The following is a 17,135-nucleotide window of genomic DNA, read 5'->3' as shown; positions in this document are numbered from 1 at the left end:
CTTTAAATTGCTATTTGTCCTGAACCACTGAATGGATTTTGATCAAATTTGGTCCACAGCATTATAGGGTTAAGCATATCCAAAGTGTGGCTCCTCTTGGGCATGAGGGGTGGAATAGAGGAATAGTCAAAATTGGTTAGAGTTTTTTCAACTGAATTTTCTTTGAATCATCTTTGGAACTGGAAAGCTAAATGTTAATTCATTTAAATTCTTGACTTTCATGTATGGCAGTGAGAGGATGATCCCTGAAGATTCTTACCTAACCTAGGATGTAACAAAAAAAAATAGCTAGCCACAAGGATTCTAACCTTACCTAGCCTATAACAATAAGTCATATCTAGTCTGTAGGACTAACCTTACCTAGTCTATAACAATAAGTCATATCTAGTCTGTAGGACTAACCTTACCTAGTCTATAACAATAAGTCATATCTAGTCTGTAGGACTCTAACCTTACCTAGTCTGTAACAATAAGTCATATCTAGTCTGTAGGACTAACCTTACCTAGTCTATAACAATAAGTCATATCTAGTCTGTAGGACTCTAACCTTACCTAGTCTATAACAATAAGTCATATCTAGTCTGAATGACTCTAACCTTACCTAGTCTATAACAATAAGTCATATCTAGTCTGTAGGACTCTAACCTTACCTAGTCTATAACAATAAGTCATATCTAGTCTGTATGACTCTAACCTTACCTAGTCTATAACAATAAGTCATATCTAGTCTGTAGGACTCTAACCTTACCTAGTCTATAACAATAAGTCATATCTAGTCTGTATGACTCTAACCTTACCTAGTCTATAACAATAAGTCATATCTAGTCTGTAGGACTCTAACCTTACCTAGTCTATAACAATAAGTCATATCTAGTCTGTAGGACTCTAACCTTACCTAGTCTATAACAATAAGTCATATCTAGTCTGTAGGACTCTAACCTTACCTAGTCTATAACAATAAGTCATATCTAGACTGTTGGACTCTAACCTTACCTAGCCTATAACAATAAGTCATATCTAGTCTGTTGGACTCTAACCTTACCTAGCCTATAACAATAAGTCATATCTAGTCTGTAGGACTCTAACCTTACCTACTCTATAACAATAAGTCATATCTAGTCTGAAGGTCTAACCTTACCTAGTCTATAACAATAAGTCATATCTAGTCTGTAGGACTCTAACCTTACCTAGTCTATAACAATAAGTCATATCTAGTCTGTAGGACTCTAACCTTACCTAGTCTATAACAATAAGTCATATCTAGTCTGTAGGACTCTAACCTTACCTAGTCTATAACAATAAGTCATATCTAGTCTGTAGGACTCTAACCTTACCTAGCCTATAACAATAAGTCATATCTAGTCTGTAGGACTAACCTTACCTAGTCTATAACAATAAGTCATATCTAGTCTGTAGGACTAACCTTACCTAGTCTATAACAATAAGTCATATCTAGTCTGTAGGACTCTAACCTTACCTAGTCTATAACAATAAGTCATATCTAGTCTGTAGGACTAACCTTACCTAGTCTATAACAATAAGTCATATCTAGTCTGTAGGACTAACCTTACCTAGTCTATAACAATAAGTCATATCTAGTCTGAATGACTCTAACCTTACCTAGTCTATAACAATAAGTTATATCTAGTCTGTAGGACTAACCTTACCTAGTCTATAACAATAAGTCATATCTAGTCTGTAGGACTCTAACCTTACCTAGTCTATAACAATAAGTCATATCTAGTCTGAATGACTCTAACCTTACCTAGTCTATAACAATAAGTCATATCTAGTCTGTAGGACTAACCTTACCTAGTCTATAACAATAAGTCATATCTAGTCTGTAGGACTCTAACCTTACCTAGTCTATAACAATAAGTCATATCTAGTCTGAATGACTCTAACCTTACCTAGTCTATAACAATAAGTCATATCTAGTCTGATAGGACTACCTTACCTAGTCTATAACAATAAGTCATATCTAGTCTGTAGGACTCTAACCTTACCTAGTCTATAACAATAAGTCATATCTAGTCTGTAGGACTCTAACCTTACCTAGTCTATAACAATAAGTCATATCTAGTCTGAATGACTCTAACCTTACCTAGCCTATAACAATAAGTCATATCTAGTCTGAATGACTCTAACCTTACCTAGCCTATAACAATAAGTCATATCTAGTCTGAATGACTCTAACCTTACCAAGTCTGTATTAATAAGTCATATCTAGTCTGTAGGACTCTAACCTTACCTAGCCTATAACAATAAGTCATAACTAGCCTTGAAATCTCGAACCTTGAAATTTGTTATACAGATTCTACACAGTCTACACATAATTACACCAGCTTGCCAACCTTTGGAATTTATGAACAAATGCTACAACTGTAATATATTTTCCAAGAATAATGCTCTTGTAAATGGTGATGGATCTCTGGTTTGGGATTCGAGGAAATTGTCTTGTGTGTTACTATCAATTCTGACATGAAGTTTGATGTAAATTTGTTTTGTGTGTTGGGAAGATTTAATGGAGTTGAAGACAGTAAAACTGCTAAGTTTGAAGTTTTTGTTATTTTAAAATCCTGCGTTATTGCATAATGAGAAAGATTTATAAAACTAAAAAATAGTTGCATAATGTTGCTGGTATGAGAAGCAAAATACAACACTAGAGTTATATGGTAATGCATTGTGATGGTAGGTTGTCCAGGAATATGATTGTGTATTGATTGTCACTCACAAGTCACGTAAGATCCATGCAACACCCCAACTATCGTGCAAGGGCAAAAGCTGCACATTACATACACATATTATTTCTGCACATGAATCATCCATCCTTCATGATTGCTGAGATGTCTGACTTCCAAATTTGCCTGAAGGACAAATGAGCTAAGTATGCCATAGCAGCAGCATGCATCTGTCAGCTTTTCCTATAAATCCCTACTAGTCATGAACAACATAGCAGATTTTGACCAAATTTGGTAAGAAGCATTAATGGGTGAAGGGGAGCCAATTTTGTATAAATTCTGTATCTGGCTCCCAAGAGGTATGAGGTTGGAGTCCAGTAGGAAATATAGCAATATTTTTTTTAAATATTTCTTCTTCTCTAGGAATGGAGGCTTTTGTTTCATATTCAGTCTGAATCTTTTGTTTGGTCTATATTCGGACTGAAGCATCCTTGTGTGAAAAGGAACCAATTTGGTACAAACTGTGGATCTGTGAGATATGTGAAGCCTCAGTTTACATATCACTATCAGGTGACCAATAAGGTTCATATTTGAAGTCTCTGCTGCATGCAAGTTTACATATCACTATCAGGTGACCAATAAGGTTCATATTTGAAGTCTCTGCTGCATGTCAAGGTTCAAACTTTGTGATATCTTTCCAGGTAAGGAACAAACAACTCTGGATTGGAGACAGGATTTACCTGATGGTATTGTAGAGCCTTACCACACACCTACCCAGACCCTATACCAGACGGCCTGTTACCCACCCCTCTCACCCCAACAAAGGAACAGTGGTGGAGATGGGGAAGTGACAGAAGAGGAAGAGCATTGCCTGACCTGCAATCTGGCCCACAGTGTTGGAAAGTTGGTGAGTGGGTGAATGTGTCAATGTATTTGTTTTTGTGTACTCAGTTTTCAGCTCTCCTGGATGGAAGCAGAGAGATAATGTCATGGGACAGCATCTGGTGTCAGTTGTTGGTTGATCAACTTTTGCTAAAAATAGTTTTTAATATGGATCCTTGGGTGATGGGGACACAATTTTGTATAAATGGTTGGTCTTAACTGCTTTTGGCCCAAGGGGTAGGTCCAATAAGGGAAATATAGCTAACTCTTTCAACACCTTTTTCTATAGGAATGACACATTTACGTTTACGTTAACATTCTCAATAAAAATTATTAAAAAAACAGAGCCATGAGATTGGGCCAGTATAGCATGCTGGGATGAAGGACTACCAATTTTTGTTCAAATGAATGACCTTGACCTTCTTTCAAGATCACAAGTGTCAAATGTATTAAAATCTTTGAACAATTGTTTTCAATAACCTGCCAAACTTAACAAGTGATTAAATAAAACACCAAAATCATTACTGAAACTTTTAACATGTCTTGAGGTCCAAATAGAACAAGTTGCTGATTATCTGGTAACACGTTCTGCATAAATTTGTCTAAAAATTTGTAACAATTTAATTGTAAAACAACATTAAACTTCTGACTCTCAACTGGAAACAGGCCAGAGAAATTATGGGAAGCGATAAGATGCAGTTATATATAGAAAACGAAAGTGTTCTCTAGAGTGGGATAATTTACAGTTGATACACACCTGCTGGACACTTAGGACAGTACAGGAAAACAACACCTGTACTTAATAGCTATGTTAAGTGTTATTGAGAGGTGACTGCACGCTGATGACAATGCTCTGTCGTATATCAGCCCTGATAGTATGCCTGATCATTCTAGCTCTTAAACTGTCACTAAAGCTACTATGATTTTATATTTTGGATAGCTGTCTTTAATATGTCAATTTGTTACTCTGGTTCACCTGGTTTGAAGCTTCATTTTCTTTTAATCCCTACTCGTCCTAAATAGCTGAATGGATTTTGATTAAATTTAGTCTGGAGCATTATTTGGGTGAATGGGATTGTAATACACCAACTCTAGCCACCATTAATCCCAAAATGAGCCACTCAATGACCGACGATGAATCATTTCCTATTGAGACCAGGACTAGGCTTCAAAAAGGCCACTGTAATGATCAAATAACTATGATGGGAAAAACCTGAGCTAGTTCTAAAAATTAAAAATAAATCATGGTTAAAGGGAGGCGGCTCCCATGATGTATGTCAAAAGCTTATCATTAACATCGACTTGAAGATCGAAATGACCATAAACTGGTGTCATTATATAGTCAAAATGCTTGGTATTGTCATAAGCAGAGGTCACTTCACATAAAATTCTGTATGTCAGAAGTCAGGTGACCGTTAAGGCCCATAGTCCTCTTATTATATAAAACCAACACCTAATCATTTTAAAACAGTTAAATGATTACGATTCTATGACTTCTGTTTGTTTTACAGTCATTACCAGACAACATGAGCTCCAAAGAATTGACAAAACCAAACCGTTCTCCAAAGACACCTTTGTCAGGTAGGATATTCCCGAGCCAGTCTGTCAAAGCCAATGACTCAACCGTAAAAGATGGTTTAGTCGATCATCAAGTAACCATGACTGGAATTTCTGCTAACCATACCCAGGATAAACCTGATGGCAAGAAAGCTGTCGGTCATGCCAAAACAGATCTCAGTCCTTCAATGACCAAAGCAATCCCAGGTGTCGTGCAGAACAACACGGAACAAACGATGAAGGACCAAAATTCTTCAGACTCCGAAACTCTTGCGAAGAGCTGCAAGCTAGCAAAGATACGACAGGTAAGAACATAATATTTGAGATCGTGACTGGAGAAAAATCAGCCATTCTGTTTGATTGAACAGCAAAATTAAAAATGACTTCTCTTTCAAAGTGTCCTCATTGCAAAGCATTTCAGTGGTTATATCTCAGCTTCAGTTTTCATCAAACTCTGTATGGGATTGTGATTTGTTTTCCTCAAGACAAAACTTGGAAAAGCATTGTGCACAAAGGTAAGCCAGCTACTTGGTCAGTTCAAATCAATATCTGGATTCACCCATTGTCAATGAATTGCTCGGACCGTTTTAGAGAATAGCCTCAATACCACTGTTAATTCAATGATCGGAACTGTTTATAGTTTACACTTTATATACTTTGATCTGTAATGCTTTGTTTACATTATTTCTTAAAGTTAAAAGGCAACATGGTGGGGCGCCTGGCATCCGTCTGGTGCTAACTTTTCACTTTAGATAATCTTCTTAGTAATCAATTTGGTCTAGGATGATGATATTTGGCCTGTCTTATGCTGTGATAAAGGGCTACCAAGTGTGTTCAAATGAATGACCTTCAACCATTTTCAAGGTCAAAGGGGTCAAATATGTTGAAATCTTTAAACGACTTCTTCTCAATAACCAAAAGGGCCAGTGACAATATATTGGGCCATTAACATGCTGGGATGAAGGGTCAATGCATTTGTTCAAATGACTTTCTTTGACCTATATTGAAGGTCACAGGGGTCAAATATGTTTAAATCCTTTAAACAACTACAAACCCAAAAGGCTACGAGCTAAGGCACAGTGCTGCCTTGAAAGGCTACCAAGTTTGTCAAATTGAATGACCTTAAGTTTTATTCAAGGTCACAGGGGTAAAATATCTTTGTCTCTGAACCTTGTCTGAATATTTTACAAGATACCAAGATTGTTGCATGCATCCACATATACTGGGATGAGGGCACTGGGGTGAAATATATCAAAAGTTTTAATAAACTCTGATGGATAACCAAGAGACCAAGGGTAATGATATTTAACCAGTAGCATGCTAGGCACCCACTTCTCTGATTACTGCCAGGTGAACAGTACACGCCCATTGGGCCTCTTGCCATTAAATGGTTTTGACTGAAGACATATGTTGAAAGGCATGAAAGAAATGTGGAAAACTGACAATGTTTGCAGCACTGATATTACAAACTAACTAGAAATGTGTTAAACTGACAATGCTGGTAGCACTGTGCTATTACAAACTTACTAGAAATGTGTTAAACTGACAATGTTTGTAGCACTGTGATATTACAAACTAACTAGAAACTGTGGTAAACTGACAATGCTTGTAGAACTGTGATATTACAAACTTACTAGAAACTGTTGTAAACTGACAATGCTTTGTAGCACTGTGATATTACAAACTAACTAGAAACTGTGGTAAACTGACAATGCTTGTAGAACTGTGATATTACAAACTTACTAGAAATGTGTTAAACTGACAATGTTTGTAGCACTGTGATATTACAAACTTACTAGAAACTATTGTAAACTGACAATGCTTGTAGCACTGTGTTACAGTACCACCTCTCTTTAAACTGACAACAATGGAAAACTAGAGAAAAAACTGACAATACATGATTTCAAAATGTTGTGTTGCAGTACATTCCAACACACAGGCCACAGATTAGCTAGGACTTTTCTAACATTGAAGTGCTCCCTTTAATTAATATATGTCTGTTCCCTGGTAGTTAATAGTTAACACTGTATATAAACACGAATCGGAATATCATTGATAATTGAAATCATTAAAGGCTTGTACAAAAGACACACAGGATATTAGGCATTTTTTGAGAGTTGAGTACAGTAGAATCATATTTAACCATACTGCACCTTACAGCTGTTTCATCCTTCTAGAATTTGTCAGTGATGCTACGGGCCTAAAGTGCTGATGATAGGAGGCGGTTCAAAACCATTTCTTTTCAAATCAAGAAAAAAAAAAAAAAATCTGGATGTGAAGGTGCAAAAGACCCATAAAAAACTAAATAATAAATTTGTGTCCATGAAGTAAAAATCAACACCGTCAGGTGTCAAATCTCATTCTACACCCACTCTCAGACAAGGAATCTTAGCAACACTGAAGTGCTAATTTATCATGTTATTCTCTGTACTGAAGACTAGCTACCTTAGAAGTCACATTCTATCAGTGTGTCAAAATCCTACGAAATTTACATTGACATTTTCTTTAGACAAACAGGCTTGATATAAATTTCATATTCATTACAAAGTAGAGTAAAATCCAGTAATTTGGTCAACCTTTTAATTTTCTGTAACAAATTTTATAATTATATAACAGACTCTTTCCTCTGGTCCCGTGGAATATATCATATGAACGAGTTAACTTATTATCATTACAAGAAACTGTAAGCTATGTACTTTTGAGTAAACTTTAAAATGAGGTCAGTTCACAGATAGGCTGCTTTGGATATTTTCTTCTGTTAACTACTGCTAAATAAACAGTTGGTATCAGTAAAAATTGATAATCAAATGCCAGGGAGAATATGTAATTCCAATAAAGGCACAGTACCTGTAGTATTTCATCAAATCGCCCATTTTACCATATAATGAGTAATTTGAAAAAAACTTATGAAACTTTCTTTTACCTTGAATATTTTGCAAGAAATGTGATTTCTGTATGTTGAAAATTGATAGGTAGTTGTCATCAGTTCGATGATAATGAGTTGGCAGAAAAGAATCGTCACTATCTAGATCCTTGATTATGATGGTGAAAACAAAACAATGCAAATTTGTTTTTGTTTTTTTTCGTTTATTTATCTTGAGAGTGATTAGAACTCAGCTTATATTTTTTATGTGAGTATCATAGATTGTATGACTTTTAGCATGATATGTTTTCTGGTCCTGAATAGTAACATTTTGTGCCAGTAACAAAAACAGCGTTATGATCCTATAACACACCTATGATATGGTCCAGGCATTCAGAGCAGGCCATAAAATATAAGCTTAATTGAGGTCAATGTCAAAAGCTTCCTTGGTAGTCTGTCATAATAAGGGACATCTGTCAGAGAACTTTTATGTGGAGTGGCAGATTGTTGACCAGTGATATTATCAGGATTTAATGCACACATATGGAACTTGATAAAAAAATTTTATTGTAGGGGAGGAAGGGGGTTAAAGAATTCTTGGCTCGCTGTCTAAGCTACACCAGTCTGTACTGCTGGAGTTATTCCCCTTTGACTTTAGTGACTCAACTGACTTCACCAACATTATTTTATCGAAAATTTTTATCCCATTTTAGGTAGCAATTTGTATACTGAAAGGCACCTTTGATTTGCTCACCTGGCCTGAAGGGCTGATGTCACTCCTGCTTCAACTTTTTTCCTTTTAAATGACTTTTTCTCAATAACCGAAATGCCATATAAGCTTAGAGCCATCACAGATTAGCTAGCTATAGGCTACTATCTTCCTGGGATGAAGTTAAACAGTTTGCAAAAATGACCTCAACTCATATTCAAGTTTAGGTCACATGGGTTAAATTTGTTTGGCCTGATACATGCAATAATGTAAATGAGGAACAAAGGAAATTGAAATAACAACAACTTTTTTTAAGGAAAATTTGATATGCAATGTTCCTTCTTCCTTCTTGTAATGCACAGGAGTGGCCAAGTAAATTCCCTATTTATGCAACACATTTCAAATCTTGGGCACAAATTTTCAATAAGGAACAATGATAATGTTCTTTCATACTGAGAAACATAATTGATTCCTGATTCAGTCATGAATTTATGAATATGTTTAGAGTGTATCAAAAATGTGTATGCTAAATTCTTTAGTTAGCGTGAAATTAACTGATAAGTTTGGTTGGGTGTGAACTTGATATTGGATATGATTGTACCTCTGCCTCCATAGGTTTCACACCAGGAAATCACATGTAGGGAATAAATTCGCCAAGATTTACCTAATATATGCGTATCTAAATTGATTATGAATGTGTTTAGTTTTTGTAATTTCTTGCTTCTAACAATTTTTGTATTTGTGTCCTATGGTTAAGAATGATTTCACAAACATCAGGCAATCTTAAATTGTGAAATTTTTTTTTAACCAAACTTGGTATATAGTTATATCACAAAGTGGACATTTCAACACACATCCCTCATTTACAAAATGTCATCCCAAATTCATGATCCAGTGGCTTGAACTTAGGCGTACTGGGAATCTGGATTAAAGAGTTATCAAACTTTAGAGTTTCAGCTGCCAAACATCCAAAAGTATCAACTTCAAACCTAAAGTTGCATTTTAGTATGGACATATCAACATGCCCCATACATCATATGAATTTTCATTTTTGGTGTATTGTTAGATCATCTGACCCAAAGAATCGGGACCTATCACCATTATGTTTCGTCCGCTGACATGCACTTTGCACCAGCTGCAGTCCACATAAACTTTCAAAACACTACTCTTCCTTAATACCAAAGCTGATTTTAACCAAATTTGGCCTTGGAACATCATTGGGGAATGGTAATTATGATCTATGAGATACATTGATGAGACTGGTTCAACCTCTTGTGAGAGAGGGGAGGGGGCCCCAAAAGGGGAAATTAGCTCAAATGTGGTTTTAAAAGCTTTTTGATGTCTATACTGACAAGTACAGTCATGTGACAAAACTAAGTTCCCAAAGTGGCTTTCATCGTTTTTACTTTACTTTTGCTTTGCGTGTGAGGAAATTAAATTATTTGTTAATTGTAATACGCAAGAAACGTACCTGAAAATGATCAAAACGTTGTCATGTTGTCTTTGGCTCTTAAAATAGCTCTACTGTAATGAAGCTGGAATTATAAAGAGGCCCTGATTTCAGAAATCAGTGTTTTCGAGCCATTTGCATTCTGAATGTCATTATTTGTCTCTACACCCTAAAATGTTAATACTTGCCAAACATTTCCAATGATATTACGTAATATCAGGGCTTTGGGGAGGCTGTGGTTAAATTTGGATGTCATGTTTTGTTTTACACTTATTCGACTGCCCATGCAGAGACATGATATAGGGTATTGCCTTCTTGGAAGATATAGGGTCTTGTGAGAAAATGCTGTGCTACTACAGGTCATAAATTCTTATCTAAAATATCAATATGCTTTTCCATTCACTGAAACAAGTGTACCTACTCCATAATGTGAAATACAGTCCAGAACATGACAGCAAACTTATCTTTGTAGTTTGTCCTTATCCCTACGGTAATCATTCATCCATTTTACACCACTCATCGATTTTCTTATTTTTCCAACCTCTATCTTTGTCTCATCACTGAAGATAATTTTCCAATGATCTGATACTGTCCACAACAATTTTGAAAATTTCTTTGTCAATGATTGATTACTGAAATCATATTTATCTTTGAAAGCGCTGTCTATGGTACCTCTCCAGATTTGAATGTCTACGAACTGTCCTTCCAAGATGTTTTGGGCCTATACTGATGATTATAGTTATCAGTTAACTCTGGTAGAGTCTGTCAACTGTAAACGTGGAAATTTACATGAGGGGGAAATTTACGCTAACTACGCAGAGTCCTTTTGAAATTGAAATCTCGAAATAAACCCCCAAGAAAAGAGTCTCGTTTACAGTATGTTTGTATTCCAGCCAAACCCAGTTGCATTCTATTGTGAAAATCAGTAGCAAATTACCATACTCACTTTAAAATGATAATTTCCAAAGAGCAGAATTAATTTCAGAACATGTAATCAGTAAGAGGATAAACAAACATGATGGTCATGATGTGGGTATTGATGTTTATGATGAGGGTATTGATGTTTATGATGTTGGTATTGATGTTTATGATGTTGGTATTGATGTTTATGATGTGGGTATTGATGTTTATGATGTGGGTATTGATGTTTATGATGAGGGTATTGATGTTTATGATGAGGGTATTGATGTTTATGATGTGGGTATTGATGTTTATGATGAGGGTATTGATGTTTATGATGAGGGTATTGATGTTTATGATGAGGGTATTGATGTTTATGATGAGGGTATTGATGTTTATGATGTGGGTATTGATGTTTATGATGAGGGTATTGATGTTTATGATGAGGGTATTGATGTTTATGATGTGGGTATTGCTTTTTGATGTGGGTATTTGATGTTTATGATGCGGGTATTGATGTTTATGATGTAGGGGTATTGATGTTTATGATGGGGTATTTGCATGTTTATGATGGGGTATTGATGTTTATGATGGGTGTTATTGTATTGTTTATGTGTGGGTTTGATGTTTATGATGGGGTATTGATGTTTATGATGTGGGTTATTGATGTTTATGATGGGGTATTGATGTTTATGATGGGTTGTGTGTGTTATGTGGCTTGTTTCTGTTTGATGGTATTGTGTTTATGTGTGGGTATTGATGTTTATTGGTATGAGTTATGATGTGTTTGATGTTTATGGGTATTGATTTTGTGGTTTTGTATGTTTATGATGTGGGTTATTGTTGTTTATGTGGGGTATTTATGTTTCTGTGGGGTTTATTTTTTGATGGGTATTGATGTTTATGATGTGGGTATTGATGTTTATGATGTGGGTATTGATGTTTATGATGTGGGTATTGATGTTTATGATGTGGGTATTGATGTTTATGATGAGGGTATTGATGTTTATGATGTGGGTATTGATGTTTATGATGTGGGTATTGATGCTTATGATGAGGGTATTGATGTTTATGATGCGACATGTTGATGGTTATCATGTAAGATATGATGGTTATGAGGTGGGATGTTGATGGTTATGATGTGATGTTGGTGATTATGTGAGATGTTCATGATTATGATGTGAGAATAAAGTATCATTTATTATGACCTAATGTGAACTTGCTGTCAGAAGAGTAAAAAGGTCATTGATTCTTCAAAACAGAGATCCCTTGCGAAGGTTGAACAGCGTTGGGTGAGATGTTGTAATCTCTTTGTGTTTGATTAATTACAGGATTAAGAAGATTTGTTGGAGAAGTTTCTGTCGTTTCCCTGTAGACTACCTGTACCTGTCAGTCTGCCCAACATGTCATACCTTCCTGGCAACGGCTCAATGTTTTCCGCCCTGATATTTACTCTGAAGCCACTGTGGTGTCCGGTGACTTTCAAAGGTTGACCAGTTGTGTATTTGTCTGTCCATTGGCCAATTGTCTATTGTTATTTATATCCAGTGTGTAAATGGCATTACAATTGTATTGTCCCAGCTACAGGCCAGGTAGAAGTGTCTAGTTTTCCCTTTTAACGACCTTTCATCACAGAGGTCACAGACTTAAGGTGGAGACCCTTCCAATGTATCCCTGTTCATGTAATATATTGATTTGTATGGACTTAAATACAAGGCTAAGAAGCTATGTGATCTTCTACATCCCCTCACCAGGTAAGACATCGTTAGTGGTAGGTTGATTTAAAATGCTTTGAATTTGGTCACAGGTGTTTGTTTGCATGGAACAAAATTAGATTGCTTTGACCTTAGCTTCTAAGGTAGTTTTTGTTTTAATTGTTTACCAGCCGATAAGTACCTGTAATTTTAGCTGTTCCTAGTAGTTTAAAGGTTCCTGTTGGACTTTGTTAATATATAGGAAATTGTTTCATAGCTAGTTGGTTTGTAATCAAATTACATAAGTCTGAAAATAGATTTCTCCTGGGAGTTTCTATGTTTATGTGGAAAAATGCAATTTTATACTGGTTTAAACATCTAGTTTATTATTATATGTAGATTTTATTGCTTGATTTGTAAAATAAAAATGGAATAACAAATGCAAAAATAATGCTTTACAATGGGTAAGTTGGGGAGAGAGTACAGGGGGTAGGTTGGGGAGAGGGCACTTGGTAGGTTAGGAGGGGTACAGAGGATAGGCTGGGAGGGGGTACAGGGGGTAGGTTGGGAGGGGTACAGAGGATAGGCTGGGGAGAGGGCACTTGGTAGGTTGGGAGGGGTACAGAGGATAGGCTGGGTGGGGGTACAGGGGGTAGGTTGGGAGGGGTACAGAGGATAGGCTGGGGAGGGGGTACAGGGGGTAGGTTGGGAGGGGTACAGAGGATAGGCTGGGGAGAGGGCACTTGGTAGGTTGGGAGGGGTACAGAGGATAGGCTGGGGAGGGGGTACAGGGGGTAGGTTGGGAGGGGTACAGAGGATAGGATGGGAGGGGGTACAGGGGGTAGGTTGGGAGGGGTACAGAGGATAGGCTGGGGAGGGGGTACAGGGGGTAGGTTGGGAGGGGTACAGAGGATAGGATGGGATGGGGTACAGGGGCTAGGTTGGGAGGGGTACAGAGGATAGGCTGGGGAGAGGGCACTTGGTAGGTTGGGAGGGGTACAGAGGATAGGATGGGAGGGGGTACAGGGGGTAGGTTGTGAGGGGTACAGAGGATAGGCTGGGGAGAGGGCACTTGGTAGGTTGGGAGGGGTACAGAGGATAGGATGGGAGGGGGTACAGGGGGTAGGTTGGGAGGGGTACAGAGGATAGGCTGGGAGGGGGTACAGGGGGTAGGTTGGGAGGGGTACAGAGGATAGGCTGGGGAGAGGGCACTTGGTAGGTTGGGAGGGGTACAGATTTTATATTAAGTGATGAATGAATAGAGTTGCACATTTCAATCATTTCTTCATTCACATAGACTTATTGGCTGTTGAGAATCAGTGATTACATGCCAGCAGTGTATTTATGAACTTCATGGTCCTTTATTCAAGGATCATTTAATATTCATTGATAACTTTACAATAGTATTATTTACACAGAGTGTATTACAGCCTCCAATCTACACCCCTATATACAACACCTATAGCTCACAGGACTGGCAGACTCACATATACACAACACCTATAGCTCACAGGACTGGCAGACTGACATATACACAACACCTCTAGCTCACAGGACTGGCAGACTGACATATAGCTCACAGGACTCACATATACACCTATAGCTCACAGGACTCACATATACACAACACCTATAGCTCACAGGACTCGCAGACTGACATATACATAACACCTATAGCTCACAGGACTCGCAGACTGACATATACATAACACCTATAGCTCACAGGACTGGCAGACTGACATATAGCTCACAGGACTGGCAGACTGACATATACACAACACCTATAGCTCACAGGACTGGCAGACTGACATATAGCTCACAGGACTCACATATACACCTATAGCTCACAGGACTCACATATACACAACACCTATAGCTCACAGGACTCGCAGACGGACATATACATAACACCTATAGCTCACAGGACTCGCAGACTGACATATACATAACACCTATAGCTCACAGGACTGGCAGACTGACATATACATAACACCTATAGCTCACAGGACTGGCAGACTCACATATACACAACACCTATAGCTCACAGGACTCACATATACACAATACCTATAGCTCACAGGACTGGCAGACTCACATATACATAACACCTATAGCTCACAGGACTGGTAGACTCACATATACACAACACCTATAGCTCACAGGACTCACATATACACAACAGGACTGGCAGACTCACATATACACAACACCTATAGCTCACAGGACTCGTATACATAACACCTATAGCTCACAGGACTCACATATACACAACACCTATAGCTCACAGGACTGGCAGACTCACATATACACAACACCTATAGCTCACAGGACTCGCAGACTCACATATACACAACACCTATAGCTCACAGGACTGGCAGACTCACATATATACAACACCTATAGCTCACAGGACTCACATATACACAACACTTATAGCTCACAGGACTCACATATACACAACACCTTTAGCTCGCAGAACTCAGATACTGCTCAACATCTACAGCCCTCAGGACTTCCCACACACCATACCTCGAGTCTACACAACACTACACCCCTATACACCACACCTACAGCCCTCAGGACTCCCTACAGACCACAACTCCAGTCTACACCCCCTATACACAACACCTACAGCCCTCAGGACTCCCCACAGACCACACCTCCAGTCTACCCCCCTATACACCACACCCACAGCCATCAAGACTCCCCACAGACCACACCTCCAGTCTACACCCCTATACACCACACCTACAGCCCTCAGGACTACCTACAGACCACACCTCCAGTCTACACACCTATACACCACACCTACAGCCCTCAGGACTCCCCACAGACCACACCTCCAGTCTACACCCCTATACACCACACCTACAGCCCTCAGGACTCCCCAAAGACCACACCTCCAGTCTACACCCCTATACACCACACCTACAGCCCTCAGGACTCCCTACAGACCACACCTCCAGTCTACATCCCTATACACAACACCTACAGCCCTTAGGACTCCCCACAGACCACACCTCCAGTCTACACCCCTATACACCACACCTACAGCCCTCAGGACTCCCCACAGACCACACCTCCAGTCTACACCCCTATACACCACACCTACAGCCCTCAGGACTCCCTACAGACCACACCTCCAGTCTACATCCCAATACACCACACCTACAGCTCTCAGGACTCCCCACAGACCACACCTCCAGTCTACACACCTATACACCACACCTACAGCCCTCAGGACTCCCCACAGACCACACCTCCAGTCTACACACCTATACACCACACCTACAGCTCTCAGGACTCCCCACAGACCACACCTCTAGTCTACATCCCTATACACCACACATACAGCCCTCAGGACTCCCCACAGACCACACCTCGAGTCTACACCCCTATACACCACACCTCCAGTCTACACACCTATACACAACACCTACAGCCCTCAGGACTCCCCACAGACCACACCTCCAGTCTACATCCCTATACACAACACCTACAGCCCTCAGGACTCCTCACAGACCACACCTCCAGTCTACACCCCCTATACACAACACCTACAACCCTCAGGACTCCCCACAGACCACACCTCCAGTCTACACCCCTATACACAACACTACATCCCTATACACCACACCTACAGCCTTCATGACTCCCCACAGACCACACCTCCAGTCTACACCACACCTCCAGTCTACACCCCCTATACACAACACCTACAACCCTCAGGACTCCCCACAGACCACACCTCCAGTCTACACCCCTATACACAACACTACATCCCTATACACCACACCTACAGCCCTCAGGACTCCCCACAGACCATACCTCCAGTCTACACCCCTATATACCACACCTACAGCCCTCAGGACTCCCCACAGACCATACCTCCAGTCTACACCCCCTATACACCAACCCCCCCCCCCCTCAAAACCCCCCCAACCCCCCCTCCCCCCCCCCACCCCAAAAACCCCCCTCCCCCCAAAAAACCCAAAAAATCCCCCCCCCCCCCTTCCCCCCCCCCCGCCCGACCCCCCCCCCCCTCCTCTCCCCCTTTCCCCCGCTCGTCCGTCCCCCGGCCCCCTCCGTCTACTCCCTTCACCCCCTCAGCCCCAACCCCCCAACCACCCCCCTCCACACAACCCTATACCCCCACACCTTTTAAACCCCTCCCCACAACCAAAACCCCATCTAACCTCTATACACCACCCACACAAAAAAAACCCCCCAGACCACACCTCCCTTACCCCCACAAAAACCCCAGATCCTCCCACACCCCCTCCCCGTTACCCCCCTACACCCAAATAAAGCCCTCAGTCCCTTCGACCCCCTCCATCACCACCTATAAACCCCCCCTAAGCCGGCCCCCCGCCCCCCTCCCCTCCCACCCTCCCCCCCT

At 39.7% G+C, this 17,135-nt stretch overlaps 1 protein-coding gene across 2 annotated transcripts in view; it reads left to right on the top strand.

Annotated features, from left to right (window-relative positions):
* The window catches only part of LOC117327005, a 98,566-nt gene that overhangs the window by 24,834 nt on the left and 56,597 nt on the right, over positions 1-17,135 (top strand). For both annotated transcript variants that reach the window (XM_033883815.1, XM_033883814.1), the window contains exons 5-6: positions 3,383-3,588; positions 5,075-5,425. In XM_033883815.1, the coding sequence (XP_033739706.1) occupies positions 3,383-3,588; positions 5,075-5,425 (557 nt within the window). The remainder of the gene's footprint in view (positions 1-3,382; positions 3,589-5,074; positions 5,426-17,135) is intronic.

Source organism: Pecten maximus, chromosome 5, assembly GCF_902652985.1.
Source record: "Pecten maximus chromosome 5, xPecMax1.1, whole genome shotgun sequence".
Classification (NCBI taxonomy): Eukaryota; Metazoa; Mollusca; class Bivalvia; order Pectinida; family Pectinidae; genus Pecten; species Pecten maximus.
The sequence above is the reverse complement of the archived record's forward strand: the minus strand, read 5'-3'. Positions and strand labels throughout refer to the sequence as shown.